Genomic DNA, 23896 nt, shown 5'->3' with positions numbered 1-23896 from the left:
CCCCCCTGAAGGTCGATCCAGCGAAGAATATTGACGCAGCCGCACATGTACGGTCTTTGGAGACGGCCTTGAAGAGGAATGGACCTCCGAAGGTTGATCCCTCCTACGATGCTGCGAAAGAGGTGCCGCAAACATCAGATGATCACGTCCATGCTTGAAAATAAGTTTCTTTCGGACTTGTGTCACTATACTCTTGGCGATATTTCCGCCTAGTGCAACGGGAAGTGAGGGCATGTCACGGTTCCCCTTTCTGCTCTGCACATTGTGTCCTAGACCGAGTCATAGCGAAGGTAGATAAGCCGGTCCTCGATGGGAAACTTAGAATTGAGAGGTTGCAGGTTGCAAGCATGCTTCGAAGAAGAAAACCTTTTCAGCCTCTCATTCTACCTCGTTCGCTTAACGAGCCATGAGCAGATGACGCGTTCTCAATTTTTTCTGCTGGAGAATCCCGAAGCTTCTTTCAAGCGCGAGAATCTCGATGGTCTCTTGACCGGCTTTGAAGAGAGAATGTCTTTCTCTTCAAATCTCCTCCTATCATCGTCGTCCGTCTAGCCTATCCTCGCAGGGTGCTTCTCGAAACCACGGTGGATCAACACACTACAGAAGCACTACCACTCATCGTCTCATCGTCTACATTTCTACTCGCCCGAAAACAATCCGCCTTGCTATCGACCTCCTCGCGTTGCGTTTCTATTACTCAATCTTTTGCCGCGTACAGGTACATATATTCCCGCATTCTCGCTCACAAGCGACAACCATGCCCGTGGACAGGACAAAGGTCCCAGGTCTGCCCAATCCGCTTTCCGGCTTCTCGGCATAGTCCCTCCCTTCTCGAAACTCGCGAAAAGATGCGTCTTCTCACAGCTGAACGCGTTTATCAGATCGAGAAGCTAACTTCGCCCCACCAGCACGGGTTCGGATACTCTACCAATCCCGTGCTGAGCGACATCCGTCAGTGAATCCTCGAAAACTGTGACTTTCTCTTCTAGGTTCCAGGTGTTCCCATCGATCTCGCAAAAGCATTTCACTGCGCAGACCACGCTATGCTTCTTTCCATCTCTGGGAAGTTCAACCTCGACTACAGGCCGGTCCGCGGGTTAGAATCCCACCCATCGAAGAGAACTCTGCTAATCTCATCCGATAGTGCTCTCAATCTGACCCCTTGCCTGATCCCCACGGGGCATCCGAGGGCTACGCGTCAGCTACCCATCTCTCCCTCATTTATATCAACTCGAGTCTCGCCCGCGGTCACGAATCGTCTCCGGCTCATACTGTTGTGTCATTTTAGCGTTTGCTGACTGAGCAGTGCTCAGTGAGCACAAATAAGATCATTTTTGGAGTTTCAAAAATCGCGCCGAGCTCACTGACTCCGCCTTTTGCCAAAATGGCCGGCCTTGTTGCTGCTTGTGAGCCGCTTGACTGAACCGTCCGCCGCCGGAATCGGCACGAATCCGATGAGTGTGTGCCGTAGTGTGTCGTCTGGATCTGTGTTTTAGTCGGAGAAGAAGCCACTATCAGGGGCTTGGAAATCGGCTTAACAGCAGCAAACGATTCCATATCCTGAGTTTTGTCTCTCTTGTGAATTGAAGAACATCTAAGTTTGAGCGGGTCCGCGGTAACATCGGCCTTCCGTTGTTTCGCAGAGCAATTCTTTAACGAAATAAAAAGGTGCGTATCGATTCGTGTGATGGCGGGACGGGATGTCTGGCGGCGAGTCGAGTCGATGACTTTTTTGCCGCTCGTATCGGGAGCCCGACTCTCGAAGTCGTCTGTTCCGAGTTTGCGCTCCAAGTCACCTCAACGATTTCTCGTTTGCAGATGGCAAGACTGACGAGATCGCGTCGTACAGCCGCGAAGTCGGAAGCATCCGATGCCGCACCGGTGAGATATAGCGCTGAGAAAAAAAAACAATAATGTGATCTCCAAAATCTCGAGTGGAGTTGTTTAGGCCACTCACATGAGGTCGAATCTCCCCTCCGTCGATTATGCGGAGCGCGCCGACATGTGGGTGAACTCCCTTCTCCTCAATGATACGAGAGGAGTCGTTCATGTGCTCATACATTTTAGGATCCCGAGACAGCGCCCTCGCCCGAGAAAAGAACTCGTCGCAGCCGTCGTCAGGAAGCGAAAACTGTGGAAGAGCCCGTCGCCCCCCCACCCCCTCCCATCGAAGAGGTATGCAGCGGTGTGCCGGGCATTGCTGATCTTGATATCGATGCTCTCCCTTGCGAGCAGTCGCCCTCTTATCTGTTACTTTGGGAAGCATTCTGTATATCGCATTCTCCACTATGATGAATACCATAAGGCAGAGATCGTCTCACGACGATATTTGTTTCGATCTGACGACCTTCTTGAGCGTTGGGAATCCCCTCGAACCTATTGTGGATTCACGTAAGGCGGGAAGGACATACCGATCAGTGGAGACGTCGGGAGCTTACTGGTTCGATTTGAGATTTTGATCGAACTTGGAAGGCTCCTGCTTCTCTCCGAAACTAATCGAATGAAAGAGTCGTTTAGTAATCTGAGTGGTCAAGCGTTGAAGAATGGCTCCAATAACGTGCTCGGTTGCTCCGTCCTTGGAAAGTAATGAGATGTTAGGGGCCATACTCAGAGTCTCGAGTTTCTGCTCCAGGAACCTGAGGTCGTGGAGCAGCAAAAGACGGAAGCCCAGCCAGAGCCACAGCCAGAACCGGTAGAGCAGCAGCCCGCGGCTCCGACTCCTGAAGATAGCGGAGCACCGGTTGCGGAGTCGAAACCAAAAAAAGTAGAAGTCGAAGAGGAAAAACTAGACTTTGAGGTCGAAGACGAGTTACAATTGAAGGCACAGAAAGACGCTGACATCGACGAAGACACCGATGAAACCTCCAAGGTACGTGATATTCCCCCGGAAGGGCGGTGGGAATCCTCTGCTAGGAATCAAACCTTATTCCGCTCCGCCTCGCGGAAGTTCTACTTCGGCAGCGCGACGCATAGGTCTAACTGAATCTGATCCGTTCCTCCAGGACCAGGTGAGCCCTCCCGGTGCCGAAGCGGGCGAGGAGAAATTGTCGGCGCTCGACGAAATGCTCAAGAAAAGAATGTCGCGGCGCCAGAGTTCCGTTGTTGACAAAGAGAACCGGAAGGACCGATGGGGGAAGCTCATCGAAAAAGCTCCCGTCAACGATTCACGCACACAAGTAGTCGGTACGTTGTCGAGCTCAGCGGATGATTCAGATTCCTTAAATTCTAGACCTACTGGTCGTCAAGTTATCGAGAATCAGCCAGAGACACGACTGAGAGATTTCCCCGTTCCAGTCACGACCGATTCTCTGAAAGAACTAAGTGCTGAGCTGGAGAAAGAGCAGAGTCGCAAGAAAAGCACCGAGGAAGTTGTGGTGAGTAGCGAAAGGGATGAAGAGGCAACGTCGAAGAATTTCGGTCGGGATCCACAATCGATAAGTTCTCTTTCAATCGCAGTCAAAAGACGCGCCTCAATGCGAAGTCGACGCCAAGCAGCCGGAGAGCACCCCGGAGAAAGCAACGGGAGAGAATGTGAAGGACGACACCGAGAAGAGGAACAAGGAAGACGAATTGGACCAGAAACGCAAAGCTAGACATATTTCCATGGGTGATGACAGCAAGTCGACCCCCACGGACACCGCTCATAGACCGAGCGCCGATAGCAGGAAAGCGCCAACAGCGGGACTGGCTCTCGGTGAGCGAACTCTTTCCCCAGAGCTCCGGAGCTTCGAATTGATTTCTCCGATCGAGCCTCTTCGTCACGTGAATGTGTGCATGGAGTCACGTTCGCTCATCACGAATTTTCTCTGTTCAGGGTCCACGAATTGGGACGATCTTGAGAATCATCGCCGGAAGCCTCGTGAAGAAGCCACGCCACCGAAAGAACAGCCCTCCGTACATTTGCTCGTCAATAATCTCGTCAGGCCCTTCACTTTGGCCCAGCTGACCGATTTCATTTCGCACGGCAACGACCGGGTCGTCACTGACCTCTGGTTGGACAAGATAAAGAGCAAAGCGATCGCGACTTTCGAAACCTCGGAAATGAGCGAGCGAGCCCGAGAAGAACTCCACAATCTCGTGTGGCCCAAAGGCAGTCCTAAAACGATCAAATGTGAATTTCTTACTCCAGACCAAGTTGAGGATACGAAAAATCCTTCAGAAGCGAAACCTCCCCATAGTTCAGAAAGGGAGGAAAAGAAAGAACCGAGAGCTGATGCCAAGGAAGAGGCTCCGAGACAAAGGGAGCGCGGCGAGAATGGCTCCGGGAAGGCTGAGGGAGACGATCTGCGGAGAACGCTGGACAATCACAAGGATAAGGACAGATTGGCAGAGGATCGTCACCACCGGCACAGTCGTCCGGAGAGGGAGGAGAGTCCGCCATTGAAGAAGATCCGTGAATGGGATCTGCCAAAGGTGCGCTTTGTTACCGGGGAGGAGGATGAAGAACTTCATCTGCCCCGTATCCTCCTGTCGTCTCCCTTCTCTACCTATCTCAGATCTTTCGGATCCCTTCCCTACATTACCTCCCCCGTGGTAGAGATGCGCTTGAGGTAACTTGAGATCTTCCGATTTCTCCCCAGATCCAACAGCAGCAGAAGCGAACGAAGGAGGAAGCAGCGCCGAAGGAGGAATTGCCGAAGAAGGACATCGACGACTCACCTTGCCTCGAGACTTTCTTCAAGAAGACCTCGGCTATGCCACCGCTCTATTGGTTGCCGTTGGATGAAGAGCAAGCGATTGAGAAGGCGAAGACCCGCGAGGCCAAGGTCAGTCCACGGCCGCGGTCGAGAACATGACTTTTCTCTCCAATCGGCTGTCCGATTGGGAGTTCGATTTCTTCCGCGATTTCTGAATCGAGCTTTTGATTTCCAGCAAAAGGAAGATGATCGTCAAAAACTTAGGCAGCTACGGAAGAACCGCCGCTTCTAGAAATTCACAATCGTTGCGGAATGGAAGGAAACACCTGTCGGAGCGCCAAAAGTGAATTCCCCAGTCAAGTTTATTAGGTGAGACTTCCAACTCGAGGTTGTGGTAGCCTCTGTTGATGTGGAATCGGCTCCGAAATATCCGTGCCGGAGGGTTGACTTGGCGTTTCGGGATTCGATAGCGATGTGAACACCCGCTGAAGAGCGAATTTTTCCCCGAGATCATCTGAATGAGACAGGGACCTTCGTGACAGGTGGCTCTCTGTAGAGCGGACTGATTGAAACCCGTATCAGGAATTGTACGATATTCTCCTGCGAGGCCGCTCGGGAGAAGATCATTTGGCTGAACCGAAACCAACTGCTTTGGTAAGTGGCAGGTTGCTCGGGTGCGAAAAAGTTGAGTATATTGAACAACAGCTACTACCGCAGACGACACTCGAACAGAGAGACATTTACACTTATCGGCGATCGATTCCTATGCTCTCCGGACTTGGCTTTCCAGCTTACCTTGCGCTGTAACGACAAGAAACTCTATTCGATCAATAGACTAATATCGTTCCATTATTATTTGTATATAAATAAACAATTACAACGATACCCGGGGTAGGCAAGCGAGCGACAGGCAAATCTTCATTATTTTCGAATCATCTTTATCTCCTCATCCTTCTCCGTTGAAAATTGCCACCACAATAAATGCAGCAATGGGGAAAATGATCGAATAAATTTTCATTGGCTCTTCCACCGTGACGCGGAGCATTTTCTTTCGAATTCTACCGGCATGTACGGTCGATGACTTCATATATTCTACCTCTGATAGACGTGAGCAGGTATTTTTCAGTGTATGCAATTTTCTACAAGTTCGATAGCTCCTGAGATGATGCATTCAGCCCTGTCACGTTAGGGAGGAAGAGTCAATTGAGTTTTCTGGAATCTGCCAGAGATTTTCAAGATCGATGTCGAGATCATCAATCGCATCTCGGCATTGAAAGCTCGCGTTTTGTAGTGGAGGGGATACGGCAATGCCCCGAGCCCGAACCATCTGCTCGAAATGGCATGAATAGAAACTCCGAGGCGTGTTCTTCCCGGGAGTAGTAATGGAAGGCAGCTCCAGCGACGTAGCCCGCGGTCCACAGAACGACTCGCGGCCTCCGACTCGGCGGAACGAGGTCAAAGTCTTGACATGACACATGTCTGGACAGATTTGAGCAGGAACCTTGGATCTGGGTACATCGACGAGTTCAGTCATGGAGTTGTCGTGAGCATCACGCTTCGGGAACGCGGTCCTGACGCGCAACCTATGTAATGAAAGCTGTTCCTCACGAAAACGGGCTGCTCACAAGTACGTGAGTCAGTGTGTGATCAGAGGAAAGGAGTTTCAGCTCTTGGACAACAAGAGATTTTCGTACTACTATACGGCTTTGGGTACTCGTTCATTCGTTTTCCCTTGTCGAATAGGCTTGGTGATTCGGAAACTTTCCTTTATTGACTTTCCTCGACGACCTCGTCTTCTTTCTCAGAGCATCGGGTAAGCTCATCGGTCGCCCATTCTTATTCGAAACAGACATCATTCGTTTGGGCAATCAGATATCCTCCGATCTATATATATATTCAAAAGATTCGATTGAAATACTATCCTATATCCAAAACTATTCCACCGGCATTGATTGTAAAATAAACTTTGTAACAAGACTATTCCGAATATTCCACCATGATGATGAATTCATCCATAAATACTCATGAATAATTCGCCATGGGAGATTTTCCAGTCAAATCTAATCTCCTATGCGGCTCGTCCATAACATTTAAGGTAAACAAATATCCCCCCTCCGTCCGGTCACATTCGATTGTCGATCTCTGCACTAGTTCTGAAAAAATATATGTCTCGGGTCCGAGTTGCCGTCCAGATATAGCCGATGAGTTGGATCGTATCGCTCACAGGCTTCGAATCCGCGGATGAATCATGCCCAAAGCCTGCGGGCGTCGAACGGGATGGATCGATGATCCTCCGGAACCTATCATTGGTGTCTCACAGAGGTGAGCATTCCTCAATCCGAGGCTAGAGCTTCTCTTGTATGAATTTCGGAGCGTAGGCCCCATTTTTGACAGCGCTTCCGGCCCAGGCACAAACCTGACCCGAAGTATCAACAGCGAATATGAATTGATTGCACGCAGAAAAAATCGCGTCGGCTATCGGACTACGGAGTCTCGTGGAAATTTGACGGACCATCTTCAAATTCCACGACGAATAAAGTCGCAACGAGCCGTCCTCGTGTCCTGTCAGCAGGGCATTCACGGATGCGCCTTCAGGAGCTTTCGAGTAGCAGAGCGACGTGATCTTCGAACTCGATTCCAATTGAGCGACGAAAACTCCGTTGATTGTATACAGATGCAGCTTGCTGCCTCCAGCTGGAACGACCAGATGAATACATATATTATTATCGATTCTGCGAGCCAAGGTGTCTAAATTTCACTCATTGTCTGTGGATGTTCTCCGAGGCGCGTATAAATTCACGCCCTCTAACTGACCTGATATATCCTGTACGATGGCAACGTCCCCTAGAGTGGGACTGACCTTGGTCAGCGTCAATTCTTCGTTGACTTGTAATATGGTGCGAACATATCTCAGACTGTTCAGATCCCAGAGCACACAAGAGCCGTCCTCTGAAGTGGAGGCCACTATGAAATACTCCGCGCAGACGTCGATGTGTAGGACCCGGCTTTTGTGACCGATCAGGACTTCCGAATGACTCGCGTACACGACAGGAGAGACGTTCAGTTTGTAGACTCGGATAAGACCGGAATTATGCCCGATGAATATTTCGCCTCTCTGGCTGACGCAGCGTACGAAGGAAACCTGAGGAATAGCTCAGGTGAGCAAGCTGGCGGAAGAAAACGGCTTCAAGTTCCAAGGCGGGACGGGGAAATGCAACGATCGCCACGAATCTACTCACGACATCACCCGCGGACTCCAGGAGAGGCTGTAACGGTTGCTCCTTGCGAGTTTTGATCCGAACTACCCTGTCGCAATGCCTCCAGCTGATCAGCGCGGACGGCATGTCGCGATCACCGAACAGAGCTGTCCTTTGTGGAATACCGACAATACGGGATCCATCGAGAACCAATAATTGTCCGAAGGCAGAGGGTGAGAACGCCTTCGACCAGATGCAGTCGGGCGGCGTCGGGTCATCGGGGCTCCCAGCGTACATGTTCCATCGGATTCCGAGCACTGATTGGAGGACGGGCTGCGAGACGACGGAACGGGATAAGTTTTTTTTAATTTCGTCTAAATCATTTGGTCCCCACTGGATCTGGATTCTCGCAGATCCTGCGCTCATATTGACAATAATAATAATACATTTAATTTGTCATAATTTCCCTCAGCACGAGTTTTCCTTCCGGAAGGAAGAGAGCTCTGCTCACCATGTCCACGTTAGTATGACTAGGCGTGGTGTTGAGGTTCACGTTCGGATGGGGCTGAGTGAACAATTGGATGGGCATCTGGCCGTATGTTTTTATCATGGTTTTGTAAGCCTTCATCGCGATTGAGTCCATGCGACTGGTGGCCACGTTCTGCGCGTAAGTCGCCGGATGGAAGACGTTGAGAGCTTCCACCGCGGCTTTCCCTTGCTGCTTGTAACCGAACACGAGATCGATCCAGGAGTTGAGTCGTTCGGTGACGTAATCGCTCTCCAGAGCGGCAAGATTTACTAAATTGAAGAGTCTAGCGTCGTTTTCGCTCCACGGAGGCAATCGAACGTCATTGACACGCTCACCGGTTTGTCTTGTGCCGAAGTCGAATTTGAAAATGTTCCTCAGGAATTCCGGGAAATAGAAAAACTCCGGGATGAGTTCCTTGACATCTGTCGGGCTGTCCCGCGAAGCCAAGCGCCACGTGGTCTCCATCGAGTGGAAAGTTCGATCAGGGATATCGAAGTTATCGTCCTGGTAGCTCAGGAAGGCTTGGGTAAACGGCGGCACTCTGACCAGGAAATGCAGGACGATCCCCGAGTTAGAGTAGTGCGACCCGTAGTGGAATGGTCCGGATACGACTGAGAGACTCTGATTCTCCTGACTTTGCTTATAATTATCCACGTAATGGGTTTCGCGGGCTTTATCTTGAACGGCGATCGGTCTTTCCAGGATTCGGAACGCCCTCGGATCCTTCAGGTTTAGCTGGTCTCCGTCGTATTGCGACAAAACAAACGGAAACACCGGATATTGCATGAGGTTGTTGAAACTCCGACCTGCCATCTTGTTGAGGTACGTCAGGTACTCGAAGTTGGTGATCTGTCTTCTCTGCCACTTCTGAGTCATTGTCTGGAGAACTTCGCCTTTTTGAAGTTTATCACAGTTTGGAATCAGTTTTTCATAGAAGTCCTGTCGGTGACTATTGTCCTCGAATATCAGAAGACAGGTCAGACCGGAGCTGAGAAACATTTCTATTGCGACTTCAGCGTGCTCGTACCGCCGCAGCATGACTTCTGTGATCGTTGTGAAGGTCCAGCTCTGAGTGCTCAAGTGCTCGTCGTCCGGAACGAATCGAACGCTCTCCAGGCCGATGAGGACCTCTCCTTTCGTTTCCACACTCGCCGTGATCATGGAGCAGGGATACACGCTACGAATCTGCTCGAGAGTGTGAATTCGAATGTCCGACTGGGTTCGCGTGTGCCAGTAGAGGTAGGCAAGAGGTGGCGTGAACTTGGTCAACGTAGCACCTTTGTCAAGCCAAAACCGTGCCTCGAGATCGAGATGCGCTCGACGGAGCCGCTTCCGAACGCGGCACGGGCCTTCGGTAGGATCGAGCTCCCACGAAGACGGAACGAAATCCGTCATGTGCCACACAGCCCTGGAAGAGAGAAAGAGGGAACCTATTTGATTTTCGACGTCGATTTGACACGAGAATCAAATCTGCGGGAGCTCATCCGAGTTCAAGAGATCCCCAATCAACGATTCGGAGATTTGCCTTCGAGTTTCGATCCCGAAGGATCCTACGGATATTCACTTCGAGGCTCGATCATCTCGACACGCGTCGGAACGTGAAAGTTTACCTCTCATGGGTGAGTTGCTGGGCGATATTTTTCCATTTTATACGGAGATCATACTCGAAGCATTTTTTCGCCTTGTAGATGTTCAATGAAGTTTTTCGAACGTGATTCTGATAGTCGACCACGCTCCGTGTGACCTTCATGGCCGAATCAGTCACCTGCCGCATGTCGAGGTTGGCTTTCGAAGCCATGAACTGACTGCCGGTGAGAGCAGCGCCTGATTGAGTATCCAGGAACGATTTGCGGTCGGCCTCGAACTTCGATATCCAGTTCTGTCGTTTCTGAAGAAGTGGGAAAAGGATGAGAGGCTTCGACATGTGTTCAAAAACCGAGGAGAGGAAGGGAATCCACGGCTGATGGGAGGCAAGAATTTTCGCACACCCCTCTCAGGTCGGGAAATCGAATGGTCAATTATTATCGGAACTGTCTTTCGAAATTATACCGTGTCGTTTGAGAATCCACTCTCGATGTGGAGGCTGTCCGCGATGTGGTCGAGTAGAATTTTCGGTTTCGGATCGTGAGCGGTCCCTTCGTGGAGCTCTCGTAGGAACCCGCACAAGACGATCAGGTTGTTCGCAGCAGCGTCTCTGAGAACCTCGGGCATTCTGGATACGGCATTCAATCGAGCTACACTCTTCAACCGCAGTTCGATGTCGATCGACGGTCTCATTAAGGCTAGCGTCAGATTGGAGATCTGAAATCGGATGGTTTCTGGAAGATATTTCCCGCAGCCAGACACGGACGAACGTTCAAATCCCCGCGATGGGCTGAGACTGATACCACGTGGCACCTTGACAATCGTTCTGCCCGTACACACCTGGTAGAGCGACGCCTTGGCAAGATTGGGCAGATCGGACTGCACGCTCGCGAACTCCAGCACATCCAACATTCGTTCGAGACATGCAAATCCTTCTGGACACAGGATCACTGAGGGTCGCGAATACTGGAAGAGTTCCACGACCAACAGGAGTTGTCGGTCGAGCTCTAGCGGAGTCGATCTCCCCCTTCGAGCTCCCGGTCGCAGGCATTTGTCCCTATGGGATTCTGTCGGGGAAAAAATCCTCACTCTCTCGCAGAGGAACTGACTCCCGGGAGTAGAATCCACATCATCGGAAAAATCGACCGATTCGTGTTATTACCCAGCCGAAGTCTCAGGGAAGTTGCTCGAGCCGTAGCTCTCGAAGACGTCGAAGACGCGGACTTGTCGTCTGACACTTCCTCGCTGTCCTCGATCAATGATCTTGACGGCTCGATGCATTTGATCCCGGTGTGCGCAGTAATGTTGTGATCGAGAGCATCACAGAATCCGTGCAGAATAGCAGCATACAGCCGGGGAATATATATCACAGAAGAACAAACTGAAAAAGTTGAGCTCGTCGTGCAGAGAACCCCGAACGAGTTTGGCGCGCCTGTGGAGGAATCGATCCGCTGAGAATTCCCAGACCTCAGCGAACAGTCTCCGGACCTTCGGCCTCCGACCGTACCTGATTGCAGTGTGACGTATTGCGAGTATAACCTGAGATAGAATTGAACCGCCAGAGCGGAACGACTCTTATCCACGTTGACTCCAGGTTGGGCTAAGTAGTAGGCGACAATCACGCGTATCAGCGAGTACCAGGCATACGACAACGGCGAGGTCAAATACGGTAAGATTTCGCAAACGTGCTCGATGACGTTACTGTTGACGAAACCCGTGACCAGGGGGGGACAAGCGCACGTAACCTGAAAATTGCACGAGCTCGACAATGGAATAGCTTCCGCATGCCCGCTCTTCCATTTTTCCTCCTCCTCCTCATGAGCTCAGTTCTTCCTTTCCCTGCCGCTCACCTGGGCCAGCGTCGTCACGTATCGAGCTGCGAGGTTGGCGCTCGTGCAGCGATTCGCGCAGGCAAGGAGTACGACGGCCGCTTCCGGCCACACGGTTCCACGCGGAATTTCGTCTACCGACTGATCCAGTTGCCGCAGACGCATTCCGGTGGCTAATTGTATGACAGCGAGCAGAAGCTCATCATCGCATTCGTACTGGGATATTTGGTTTGCGAGGAGTTGGAAACCACTCGCGGCAAGGAAAGCGTTTTTACCACTGTCGCGATCCATCTCCATGTATTTAGATAAGTAGCAAACGACCTGAAATGAATTAAGGGTCGATGCTCGTCATTTCGAACAGCTCACGGCATCGTGGAACAGCGTTCTCGGCGCTCGGGTCAACTCACCGCACGTCGTAGAGGCGCGTACGGCTCATTTGCGAGGACTAGCAACAGCTCGGGACCGAGGGTTGAAACGCTATTTTTCTGTTGCTGGATGACCGCGCTGAAGATCTAGAAGAGCGAAACTATTTGTGAGAAAACGAGCCGCGCTTCAGCATTTCTCTCCAGGAAGAGTATCCATTGGAAAACTTACCCCGTAGATTCCGCAGAGGAAATCCAACACGGGGTTGTCGTCCTTCGCGTCGGACCTCTCGTACTCCGAGGTCTCAGGCCGTGTGTTCCCATTGTGGTCGTTCGCCTAAAATGCGACAGACTGTCACGAACTGCGCCATCCAAACGAAGAATTTTGGGACACAACAGCAGGGATGCGACGGCGAGTGCCAACGAGAACCAACCTCAGCTTCTTGCTCCGCCACCCAAGTTGGTTTGGTCGTTTTGGAATGTACGACATAGGTCAATTTAGCGTCGTGGAGGAGAACTACGAAATCCACGAGGGAGCTCAGCAGTGAATGCGGGAAGCCAGCGATCCCTAACGCCGAGTCGAGGAAACTGAGCAACTCGCCGCCCACAGTCGACGTGAATTTATTCTTATTGTCGGATGTGCATTCTTCTTTGAGCACGTATAGAAGCCGATCGATGGCGTTCACTTTGACCAGTTGTTGAACATTGGCGACATGATGCGGGTTCCTCAGGCGGACGCATCGGGTCAGGAACATTGAAAGTTCTTTCCGGCACTCAGGATCCCATCGAGCCCAGAGAGGCAGGACCAAATCGACTAGAAGTTCGCCTCTCCACAATTTGTTTCCGGAGAGATCGCAACACTGTGCTAAGCAGATCTTCAGCATAGTGAGCGACAGGATACATTTTGGATGCTGGAGGACCACGAGAGTGAGTTCGAGACCTTCTCGGAAGAAGTTCAATGTGACTGAGGGATCGGCTTCGACGCTGCGTAGAACGAGGCCAAGCGCTGCCGCGTGCAGATCCGCCTGCTCGGTTCGCTCGACAACCTGCGATGATAGGCGTATCGTGAATTAATGGAGTAGTCTCGCGACCCTCGAGGTTGGATGCTGCCACGGGTCCAAACTCGAGCTACTCACCCACGCGAACAGAAAGAGCAACACTTGATACCCGCCGTGGGGCATCAAGGCCGTGTGAAGGTTATGGGGTATTTCGACGACGACGCAGGAATCCGAGGAAAAATGGAAGACTTCGTGCTCGATCGGCGTCGGATTTGATTGTCTGTCGACAAATGTGACGGTTAAAATCCATTTCGAGTCACATCATCAGAGCGATTCGATGCCCACCGATCTCCTGCTCGTTCTACAGATTTTAATGCGTCGGAGGATTTCGAGTCGATATCATCAAATAACCGACCTGCCCGCCAAAAATAGAGCATTGAGCCTCGACTGGCGTGGGTATGCGACGAACTTTAGGGCCTCAGTTGGTTGATACGCGCATATGACGTGTCGTTGAAGGGGTCTCAACAGCTGCTCGAATTCTTTGCTGACGGCATTCAGAGGACATTCCACGAAACTCTGCATTGTGGGTCCCATGGTGAAGAGGTTCATTCCGTGTTCTTGGCTCCGATCGAGACCTATACGAGGAATTTCATCGAAAAGATCCTACGATAGGTGCATGTGTTGTTCGGGGATTCGATTGTTGTACGAAAGAGTGAATGAATCGATCAATCAATCAATCAATCAATCAATCAATCAATCAATCAATCAATCAATCAATCAATCAATCAATCAATCAATCAATCAATCAATCAATCAATCAATCAATCAATCAATCAATCAATCAATCAATCAATCAATCAATCAATCAATCAATCAATCAATCAATCAATCAATCAATCAATCAATCAATCAATCAATCAATCAATCAATCAATCAATCAATCAATCAATCAATCAATCAATCAATCAATCAATCAATCAATCAATCAATCAATCAATCAATCAATCAATCGACAGTATAAGTCATGGATAGATCGGAGCACATGAAGGGTTAACGGAGTCACCTTTGAATAACGACACGTTCGAGATGAGCATGGGATATTTCTGACTGGCCACGAGAACGACCTCAACATTGGAGAGAAGTTTCAGCGGCAGCAGGTCGAAATCGAACTTTTTTCCGTTTGCGATGACAACGAACGAGTTGAAAGCCACCATCTGCGGAGGGACGAGCCCAGATGAAGACTCCCTTTGGGTCCAATCGTATCATCGGATCGGATCTGACTGGAAGGCATCGTGTCTTTCCCATACCTCGCAATAAACATGATTCCACATCGCCCGCCGGTACGCCGACTTGTTCGGTGGGAAGCGTGTCGTTTGGGGAATGCTGTTTATCTGTGTCCAGTCTCGTTTGTACTGAGTTTTCACCGTAGAGATGCAGCATTCTAAGAGCGGCTCGTCATCGTCGCTGATTCGAAGCCATACTTCGAACAACGCTTGACGGTTTCCTAAGGAAAGTATATGATGGCGCCCTTCGGTCTGAGTTCGACACCTAGGAACCGGAAGGAAATCGTTTGAGGAGAAATCTCCGCGGGAATCGGGCTCTTGTCTCACTGCATAAGTCTTGAGGCACTCACCACATCGACACAGCAAGACCATCGAACTCCGTGACCGTCGCGAGAGGGAGAGCAACAGCTGCCCCCTCCCGGGACCAGGAACTTTCTGTTTCGTACAATGCGGTCTTCATGTTCGTCAGCCAACTTGTGGCCTTCCCCAGCTGTGCGTCGTGAAAGGGAGTCACCGCCAGGACCCTCGACGGCCCACCACATAATGATAGCAGGTTGTTCAAATTGGACAATAGACTCTCCTGTGGAAGAGTGGAAGATCACGTCTGACCGTCTGACCGAATACATCGGAGACTCCCCACTCGAATCATCCAGCTCCCGGACGGAAATGACGGGATTCCCCCTCGTTTCCCCCATGGTACTCACGTAAGGCGGGGAATGCACTTTGAAGATTTGTAAAAGATCGAATAGCTCTTCGCTCGTCACCAAATATTTACAGATCAGCTGAATGAAGTAGAGGAGGGCTTCCGTCAACTCTTCATTCTGATAGCCGAACTTGTTATACCCTGATACGAACGCTCGACAGAATCGGCTCACCGCTCCTGGAAGATGAAGTCCATGAAAGTGAGTTCCGGGCGTCCTTCTGCGAGATTTCCCTGAATAGAAGTTTCCGGAACTCCAACTCACCGGATTCTTGGAAAAGCACCAAGAGGGATTTATTCTGGAGACACATTACAGTCACGTGCCGGAGAGATCCCGTGAGACTCTTGGCCGCGGACGCGGAGGACGACAAGGCGAAAGTCAGGAGATCGACGCAGAGATTCACAACTTCGGGGTAAATTTCGATCTCGAATGTGCCTCCGGTCCGGTTGGGATCACAAGTCTCGCTCTCACTGTCGCCGTCGGCTTCGTAACCCTCCGGTTCCTCGTCGTTCCGGGAATCCGCTTCAACACTCAGTGTTTTTTTCAATTCCGACGCAAGCGGGGTAAACTCGAAATTCTCGGCATCCAGCGCAGCCATGGAACAAGCTTTGCGATGGACATTCGTAGATAGCAGCATGGCAAGTTTCGCATAATTATCCTGATCTTTAGGTATTGCGGGGTACATTTGTTTGCACAATTCGGCGCGCTCGAGCAGCTTGTTGTTGAAGGACCACAAGCGCAAGGGGCACATCTGCAGGAGCATGGCGAAAAGTAGATCGCATAGCTGGTAAGTGACGGTTTCGGAAACGTTCGAGAGCAAGTTGAGCAATAATCGATGAGAGGTGTCCCAAAACTGCGACCGGCCCCTGACGTAGTCCTCGCGGCTGCGGAGAACGTTCGATCGCGCGAACGTTTCGAGGAAGCGACCGATAAGGTCCATCGACGTTTCCGTCTTCTGCTGCAAACAATTATGCATTTCGTCCTCGATGATGTTCATGAACGACTCGAGAGCGATGAAGCTGTTCGCCACAATTGTCTCATAGAGACGCATGGCTAGCGTCTGTGAACCGCTGTCCCCGCTGAGTAGAAAGTTTCCGAGCAGCTCGACGTATTCCTTCTTATCGAAAAATTGAGTACACAGATTTGGCAGGGCGTCGAACAGCGCCGAGAGCAGCGGGAAAACGAGCGGGAGATCTTCGAGTCCAAGATATGTGAAAGCTGGCAGTACTACTTTGGTGTACATTTCGGTCCGGATCTCGTTGTTCTTGTGCTTGGCGACGTCGGCAATGTGATTCGCCAGTGCTTTGCTGCCCGATTTGAACAAAACCCTCGCGTAGACGGAAAGCGCCGAAGGAGCGCCGGGTCTCGGTGCGCAGACTCGGCACTGACCCGATTTTCTCTGATAGGACGCCAGAGTTTCGATAATGCATGCCTGACGATCTTCACGGACGTGCTCGAAGATATCGAGTAGAGGGATGATCGGAGGATAACAGCAACAGAACGTCACCCGCCGGAGTTCGGTCAGTGCCGTCATGGGGAACTCGATCGACAGACGAATCAGTCGAGCACAGATTCTGGCCACGACGCACACGTGCTGCTTGGTGTGCGTGCCGTGGGGCACGCCGTAAGTGTCGGTATGGTGGAAGAGGTTGTCCGTCAACTTGGAGTTCTTCATCCGGAGCTGCTTCAGAGCTATGGCGAGCTCTGCGAGTATCATACACTGTTGATCTTTGGTGAACCATTCGTCTTCGAGATCGTTCACTTTGACGAGAACCGTCAATGGAGGCGTCCTGAACTCGTTGCCGCTCGTGCTGACGAGATGATAGGCGATCGTCAGTAGGACCGTGATGCATTCGTCGCGGAATTCGCATCCTTTGAGTGTCTTCAGTAGCGTCAAGAGATCGGTGAGCCAATCGATATTGACCGTGTTGTGTTTTGCTTTGAGTACTTGACGCAGAAGTATGCGGAGCGAAATCCGCAAAAGATGCAAGTCGTTTGTTCTGTAGAAAACGGTCGGTCCGAAATGTATATCCGTTCGGTGGAAACCATCGAGGGTTTCCAGAAGAAGAGCGGCGAAGGTCTGGCTGTCGAGATGGGTCTCGAAGAGCTCCCTTTCGTGGTCGGACATGGAATGCGGCCACGCTCCTGGGTCGGGTTCGGGACTACCCTCCCGTCGCTCTCCCATGAGAATGCTCGAGGGCTTCTGTACCGTAGGCAACTCGTCATCGGAACTAGAGGAACTCGGCCGTATGCTCTCGGATTCCTTCCCTTTAGTATTCTTGGTATGTACCACGCTGCGTCGGCGACGGTTCTCGGGATTCACTCGATGCCGAGAGCTATTCGATCGACACGGCAAGACGGCTTCTATCAGAGGCTGTAGAGGGGCTATCTGGCAATCGATGCTGAGGAGATTTGGAAAAAAATTCTTAGCCTAATTTGGAAATCAAACGTCCGGATCGAGTTAGTTCCGACAATCACAGCCAGACCGGCTGTTTAAAGAGAGATTGAACGGAATTGCACTCACAGACCCGGGAAGTTCGACTGCCATGTGGTTTCTGCTTCCTGAGGGAACGACTCGGGTTCCACGAAATGTTTCCAAAGGTTGTCGATGGCTCTGAGCAACTCGGATTTGAACGGAAGATGAGTGACGCCAATCAATTTGACCACGAGCAGCAGCTTCCAACAGACAGGATCTACGGAAGTTTCGACTCGTGAATGGATTTTTCGTTCTGCTCCTAGAGATTCGCGCCGTCAGCATCAGATAAAGTCAGAGAAATGAAATGAGTCGAAGCGGCTGCCTACTGACCAGCGATGGGATCTTTCACTTTCCGGAGTCGATCGACGAGTACGTGACTCAAAATAGAAACGCATTTCCCCCACGAGTCGACGTCTTCGAGACGACCGCGTATCCGAGCTGAGAGGAACTTACAGCTGAACACATGGATCTTGGAAAAAATCCGGTATATTATCCAGAGGGCCGTTCTGCGATTCTAATATCGGAGGATCACCGGAAGCCCAATACGATCCGGCAGGGAGAGTTGATATGAAGCATTTGTCTCGAGTTCATGAACCCGACAGGAATTATGATCGACGGCCGGTATTGGAAGGACTTATCCCCCGCTTGATTGCGATCTCTGCCTCCATACCTGATCCACGGACGAGGGACTCTTGGAGCAGACTCCGGTGATCACGGTGTTCCACAGTTTGTTCAACGAAGCCTCATCATCATCCTCCATCCTGTAACTGAACGACGGAATAGTTCTTAGAATGGCCACGGGCTTCCGTCATAGGTATCTCGCCCCACGTTTTCCGCGGTATCCCGCGGCACTGAAAGTATAGGAAAAACTGTCGTCTTCAGAAGTCAAGCGCGGTTCCGCCAAACACCATCGAGCCCGGGCAGCAATCTGATCTGATGATCCGGACGATCTCGACGGACACGGACGGGGTCCTCGTGCTTTTGAGATCCTCAACTATCTCCTCCGGAGTTTCAGCTGAACCCAAATCACTGTGGGCTCAAATGCTTCATGCAACAGTCCGACGAGCCCCAGGCAAACGACAAGTTGAAATTTAAAAAGCATTCAAACGTTCCCGGATCATGTTCCATCAGAAAACACTGAGTTCTTTCTTTCCATAGGTTGCTTTTATTTAAATATTGGCGTCATCTGAGTTCGTTCGCCCCTCCTCCGAATGAACAGTGCAGTTTACAGACACGATTCCGTCATGTAGGGGACCACATTTGCTTTACATAAGAGTTATGTTATACATTGTACGCTGCGGCGGGGATCGCCTCAAGAATCGAGCTCCGCCCAGCAGGATAATCCTTGAGATCAGTCATCAGGTTCAGTCAGCAAGGTCATCATCGCTCGGACCTTGCGGAGCAATTCAGTGCTTCGCATTTTTCTCAGATCGCTTCGATCTTCTGCTTCTTGGCAGCTTTGGTGACTTTTGCTTCCGAAAGGGCTTCGTGCCTCTCGACTTTGAGCGCTTTGATTTCTGTGAGTCGTATCTTGTTCGCGAAGAGAACACCTTGAGCCCAACCGCACCAAGGTCCGAATCGTTCTCTAAACCAATCGACTATGACCGGATATACTGCCGGCGAGAGATTCTTCACATCTTTGAGCTGAGGCATATTGGCTTTGGCGATTTGGAACACGTGCGTGTCGATCGGGACCGCTTGCGGTTTGTCGAGAGCCATAAGGCACACGCAATCGGCGACCTTTCGACCAACACCGGGGAACTCCATGAGTCTGTCACGAGCTTCTTCGTAGGGTGCCTCCCTCAACGAGTTGAGCCAATCGTCCGAACCCTTCTTTTTGACGATGTCGACCACCTTGGCGATGTACGTTGCGCGGTACCCGAAGCTCGCGGATCGCAGATTGGTCTCGAGTTCGGGCCCGATACTCGAGAGAGCCTCTACGGTCGGGAAATCATGGTATTCTGTGCCGTTTATAGTCGCGAGGATTGGTCCGTACGAGCATAGGTGATCAACCATGCTTGATATCCGCTTTATGTTATTACAAGACGAGATGATGAACGACATGAGGCATTCGAAGGGTTGCTGTCGCAGAGTTCTGACACCGTAAATGTGAACGTTCTCGAAGAGTGGATCGTTCTTCCATTCTTCGACGAGGTTCTGAAGTCTGACGCCGAGTTGGAAGTAATTTGTCAAGATGGCCTCCGCGGACTCGTGCTTGTAAATTCCGTCGGTACCGTTGTTCTCGCTGTTCTCTGCATCGTCCCCCTTCCAGACGCGGTACTGAATGCCGTCGTCGGTTTGCTGGAGGCCAAAAACTCTGCCCTTGAGCGTGGAAATCCATTCGCGTTTGTCCTCATCCAGCTTCCAGCGGAAAGCTTGACCGCAGCGCAGAACTACATCCAGATTGAGTTCATTTTTGAGCACGTGAATTGTTTTTGGCGTGGACCACATTTCCTTCAGATTGCCTGAAACACGCGATGACTTTGTAGAGAGATTCCATCGATGTCGGATTCGACGACATTTTCGTAACCCCGGAATGATTGGGATCGGCTTCCGACGCGATGATAGAGTTCTCCCACTAATTGCTGGAGGCAATTCGACGCGCGCCCCTGATGCTCGGGGAGATCGAATGATGTTTACTTAGAGTTACGAGGGTAGCGGAGCTCTGGCATAGAAATGGAAATTCCGAGACATCGAAGCGGAAGCCGGGGAGCCCCGTCCGCTCTCGATAGAGTCCCGCGCGAATGTGACTGACGGCTCGCTCCTTCTGTTTTCGAATCAGCGGAGGATCTTCAAGAGCCGTTGTTCATCGAGAATCCTCCTAGAAGATCATTGCTCTGTCCTGGGAGAACTCCAATTCAGCGACATGGATGTTATCGGCTCCCGCCACACTCTACGACGGAACACAGGTGGACCTCGTCGTTTCGATCCGAGACGCGACAGTTTCCCCGTGACTCATTGCGGCGACTGGGGAGATATCGCGGATGCGAGTCTGCAGACGTCAGGTACTGCATCGGATTGGTTTCGGCATAAGGAGCTCTGAGGGCGCTGAGACCCCTCCTCGTCTCTTGTTTCCAACCTCGGCCTCGAGAGGGTTCCACTGAGGATTATCTCGCGATCGGGGAAGGCAATCGCACCGCAGACTTTTTCGAGACCATGAGGCGGAAGAAACCGATCGGAGTTCCGAGCACACCAAAAAAGCAAGTCAAGTTGCCAAAAGTGAGATCATTTGGATGGGCGGGATTTAGGGAGCAAGAGGAGATTGAATTCTCGGGAATTCCACAGGAAGATCGCGAGGTCGGAGAGTGCGGTGGGAGAAAAGGGATCGGGCTCGATGGGTGTATGGAGGGAAATCGAAAGGAATCGTCAAACGCATGGCTTGAATTTATCCGGATTTTCTTCACGGCATCCACGGGAACCCACTCGGCATTGACAATGTAGAATGCGAGAATAATCAGGATGTGAAAGACTCACTCAGTCGCGGAATGGTCCGCGATGCTCAGTCTGCTCTGTTCTCAAAACATTGATTCAACGGAATCTGAAGCTGCTCTCGACGTTCTAAAGTGCTTGAGTGTCGCTCGACCACAGAAAGGGCATTTCCCAGTCTCTCAGAAATATTCTTCTCTATTTAGGAAAAAATCCCCTTTTCCCCAAGTATACGTCTATAGTCCGGAGTCTAGAGCGTTCGAGGAGTCACCCTCGTTTTGATCCCAGTCGACTTGAGGATAGCTTATGCGTTACGGGGAACGGCAAAGGGGTTCCTGCTGGATTACGCTCCCACTCCCTCCTCGAGATACGAAACGGCTACTTTTTCTTTCTTTGAACGATATGTTCCTTGACTAAGGAGAATCTCGTCCGAAGCGGCTTGACTGGATCCTGGCGAATCCTGGCCCTGATAGTCGAGCACTGCGTAAATCCGGAACGGAAAGCAAGCTCAGTATTTTTTTGAAGATGCGCATGGCGAGATAAACAATCTGCGGCGAGTCGCTGGCGACCCTTGAAAGCGGGCAGATTCCAGCTGTAGGGAGCCTGATTTTCGCTTTCCCGGTTGTTTTCTCTCCCCACCTGCGATCGACTCCAACTGCCATATGCTGCGCTTGGAAAGAGGAACACAAAGAGAGTGTTCGAACTCCTGGTGCTGAGTCCAGTTCGAATTCGAATAGATCGGATACCGTACGCGGTCTGTTCCTTGTGTCACAGCGCCGCTGTCATGATGTCAGCGTCGAAACGTGAGACTGTGTTCGGCGCCCGACACGTTGCGCATCGGTTCGAATTGTTCCACGGCTCAACTCAAATCCAAGACATCTCGTGAAAAGCGACGCGTTATTCTTTGCTTACCGTACGCGAAACTATGCGATTACATGAAAACTCTGTCGTATCCCAGTGAAGAAACACCAGCGGCAGCAGCACCAGTTGTCGCGGTACCGAACGGCGATTCGGTAACTCAAGAAACCAGCTCACTATCTTCTGAGCTGCTCCCTTAAAAAGATGATGATTGGCGTCTCTTGGCAAGATTCCCCCTCCAGTAGTGATCACCGACGACTACTACCGACGAGAGACAACAACAACATCAACAACACAGCAGCTACAAAGTCTCTTCCTCCCAGCGGCGGCGACGACGACGACAACGAGAGCGATGGCACCCAATACTCGCTGTGTTCGTAATTCACAACCGAAAGTGAACCGTGTGTCCCGGACTTGCTGAATATCTGGAAGTTCAAAGCTAAAAGCCCTGCGGCGGCTCTTCTCCGCTTGCTTTTCGAGCAGCGCACGCGCTGAGAGACATGCTGAGCCTCCGCCGCTTTAGGCTGCCAATGGAGGCGCGAAAATCTGAATGCTAGTGATAAGTCGCCATTCGCTATTGCTCTAAGTGGCCGATCCTTGGGAACCGGGTATGGGTCACCTAAATTCCAAGAATCTTCGGACCATAAAGCCGGAAAATCATCGGAGTTCTGTCCCGTACGCGCCCCCACACCACGCGATCATCCGGAGGCCCCGCGAGTCACTCGCGCGAGAGTTATCGGAGCTCCGTCTCTGACGCGCTTTTCGCACTGCAACACGGAACCTCCGGAGAAACTCGGGATTAAAAACCCGAAAATCATCCGTGTCTGTCTCGTACCCGACCCGCGCCTCGATTGTCCGCTCGCAGTTCCGAGGAAGACTTCGAGGCCGATTCCACACCGTTGTAGTTCCATTCGACGGCCGGACTGTCGGCAACGTGTATAGCAGGACTTGATCGATCGGGGCCAAAACCATGGAGTAATCTATGACGGAGTCTGGAACACAAAATAGCATATATGTGAATATTATGGGGTGTTTCGGCGAACTTTAGGTCTAAAAGCTTTGGGATGAGGTAACTGAAAATTAACGAAGTCCTAGCCACGGCGTAGAGCTCTCACTTAAGAATCAGCTCCGGGATGTCTAGGGATGAGTGACCCTAGAATTATCGGACTTCTGTGCACAGCATAAAAGCCCTACGTGAATCAACACTATGAATCCTCGAGACGAGTGACCCGAAAACTATCGTAGTGTAGCAGGGATCTCCCGACTAAACTCCACGGAGCCATTCCGAGCCCATTGCTCGACCGCGGACACTATCCCTCTTTAAGGGAAGCGTGACGCTCCTCTTCTCGTTGCCAGCTCTGTTCTTGTATCCAATGAAACTTCAAGGAACTTCGCCAATCAGTCAACCAGTCAAGCGGATAGAACGCCGGCCCCGAAATACGCTGCCGATACTTTTACTGCTCCTCTGATGTGGAGCGGCCTTATGAGCAATCTCCGTTGAGGTACCCCCGGGCGGATACGTACTAAAAGCAGGAGCTCACACCGAGCCGTATCGCGGCGTCTGAAGTTGTGAGAGGGATTGCTCCGAGTTTCGGGAGGAGATCTTCGACCGAAAATCCTAACCCGAAACGAGCATCTCTAATGTCTCACGAAACAGTCTCCGTTATTCCATCCTCCTCAATGAAGATTTGTGTATTGTCATTATCGAGAAGGAAACTCTCACGAGCTGTAACCGACAGAGCGAATGAGTCTCAAGTTGACTATCTCGACCTCAACGGCACGCATGAAACGATTTAAGACCGGTCGAGGAGCCGGCAGCGGACTTTCAGTCGAAAAAATCATCAAGAAATTATGTGGAGTTAATAGTCCATCCCAGGGCTTTCTCCGATTCTGTCTCAGCCGGAGACGCGGATCTCGAGCTGGATGGTCTGCAACCGATTCCGAGCTGTTTTGCTTTCCGAGCTGATCGAATTAGGACCGCGCACGAATATATGTGGGGCGCACCAACGTCTATGA

The 23896-nt window shown here is 51.1% G+C and overlaps 3 protein-coding genes across 3 annotated transcripts; 1 reads left to right on the top strand and 2 right to left on the bottom strand.

Moving 5' to 3' along the window:
* Positions 1-3032: 3032 nt before the first annotated feature.
* Acn (apoptotic chromatin condensation inducer acinus) lies at positions 3033-5208 on the top strand. The gene is made up of 6 exons (XM_003745466.1): positions 3033-3183; positions 3295-3374; positions 3457-3694; positions 3815-4413; positions 4581-4766; positions 4873-5208. Exons 1-6 carry the CDS (start codon positions 3063-3065, stop codon positions 4927-4929), a joined length of 1281 nt encoding a protein of 426 aa, XP_003745514.1. The 5' UTR covers positions 3033-3062; the 3' UTR covers positions 4930-5208.
* Positions 5209-6981: 1773 nt separating this feature from the next.
* Positions 6982-18356, bottom strand: mv (lysosomal-trafficking regulator mauve). The gene is made up of 23 exons (XM_029112105.1): positions 18267-18356; positions 17927-18065; positions 17645-17813; positions 15385-17522; positions 15124-15299; positions 14770-14999; positions 14444-14684; positions 14200-14350; positions 13552-13771; positions 13275-13416; positions 12573-13184; positions 12371-12475; positions 12184-12288; positions 11798-12097; positions 11455-11692; positions 11110-11328; positions 10788-11014; positions 10413-10664; positions 9974-10251; positions 8346-9771; positions 7877-8167; positions 7452-7779; positions 6982-7331 (listed from the first exon to the last, which is right to left on the bottom strand). The coding sequence occupies exons 1-23, from the start codon at positions 18354-18356 to the stop codon at positions 6982-6984; spliced, it is 8427 nt and encodes a 2808-aa protein (XP_028967938.1).
* Positions 18357-18866: 510 nt separating this feature from the next.
* Positions 18867-22118, bottom strand: Ogg1 (8-oxoguanine DNA glycosylase). The gene is made up of 2 exons (XM_003745493.2): positions 21935-22118; positions 18867-20061 (listed from the first exon to the last, which is right to left on the bottom strand). Exon 2 carries the CDS (start codon positions 20045-20047, stop codon positions 19022-19024), a length of 1026 nt encoding a protein of 341 aa, XP_003745541.1. The 5' UTR covers positions 20048-20061; positions 21935-22118; the 3' UTR covers positions 18867-19021.
* Between the last annotated feature and the right edge of the window lie 1778 nt (positions 22119-23896).

The sequence above is a fragment of the Galendromus occidentalis genome, unplaced genomic scaffold, assembly GCF_000255335.2.
Source record: "Galendromus occidentalis unplaced genomic scaffold, Mocc_1.1 scf7180000077484, whole genome shotgun sequence".
Classification (NCBI taxonomy): Eukaryota; Metazoa; Arthropoda; class Arachnida; order Mesostigmata; family Phytoseiidae; genus Galendromus; species Galendromus occidentalis.
Note: the sequence above shows the minus strand (reverse complement) of the source record. Positions and strands in the feature narration are given on the sequence as shown.

Excerpts from the sequence above, each read along its gene's own strand:
- mv (XM_029112105.1), bottom strand. The coding sequence starts at position 18,356 with ATGGAGGATGATGATGAGGCTTCGTTGAACAAACTGTGGAACACCGTG. Across the intron at positions 10,252-10,412 it reads GTGGATTCTCAAACGACACG|AAACGACAGAACTGGATATC; the intron begins GTATAATTTCGA and ends CCACTTCTTCAG. Across the intron at positions 7,780-7,876 it reads TGGAGTCCGCGGGTGATGTC|GTTTCCTTCGTACGCTGCGT; the intron begins GTGAGTAGATTC and ends GCTATTCCTCAG.
- Ogg1 (XM_003745493.2), bottom strand. The coding sequence starts at position 20,047 with ATGTGGTCCACGCCAAAAACAATTCACGTGCTCAAAAATGAACTCAAT.
- Acn (XM_003745466.1), top strand. The coding sequence starts at position 3,063 with ATGCTCAAGAAAAGAATGTCGCGGCGCCAGAGTTCCGTTGTTGACAAA. Across the intron at positions 3,375-3,456 it reads AAAGCACCGAGGAAGTTGTG|TCAAAAGACGCGCCTCAATG; the intron begins GTGAGTAGCGAA and ends TTTCAATCGCAG. Across the intron at positions 3,695-3,814 it reads AACAGCGGGACTGGCTCTCG|GGTCCACGAATTGGGACGAT; the intron begins GTGAGCGAACTC and ends TTCTCTGTTCAG.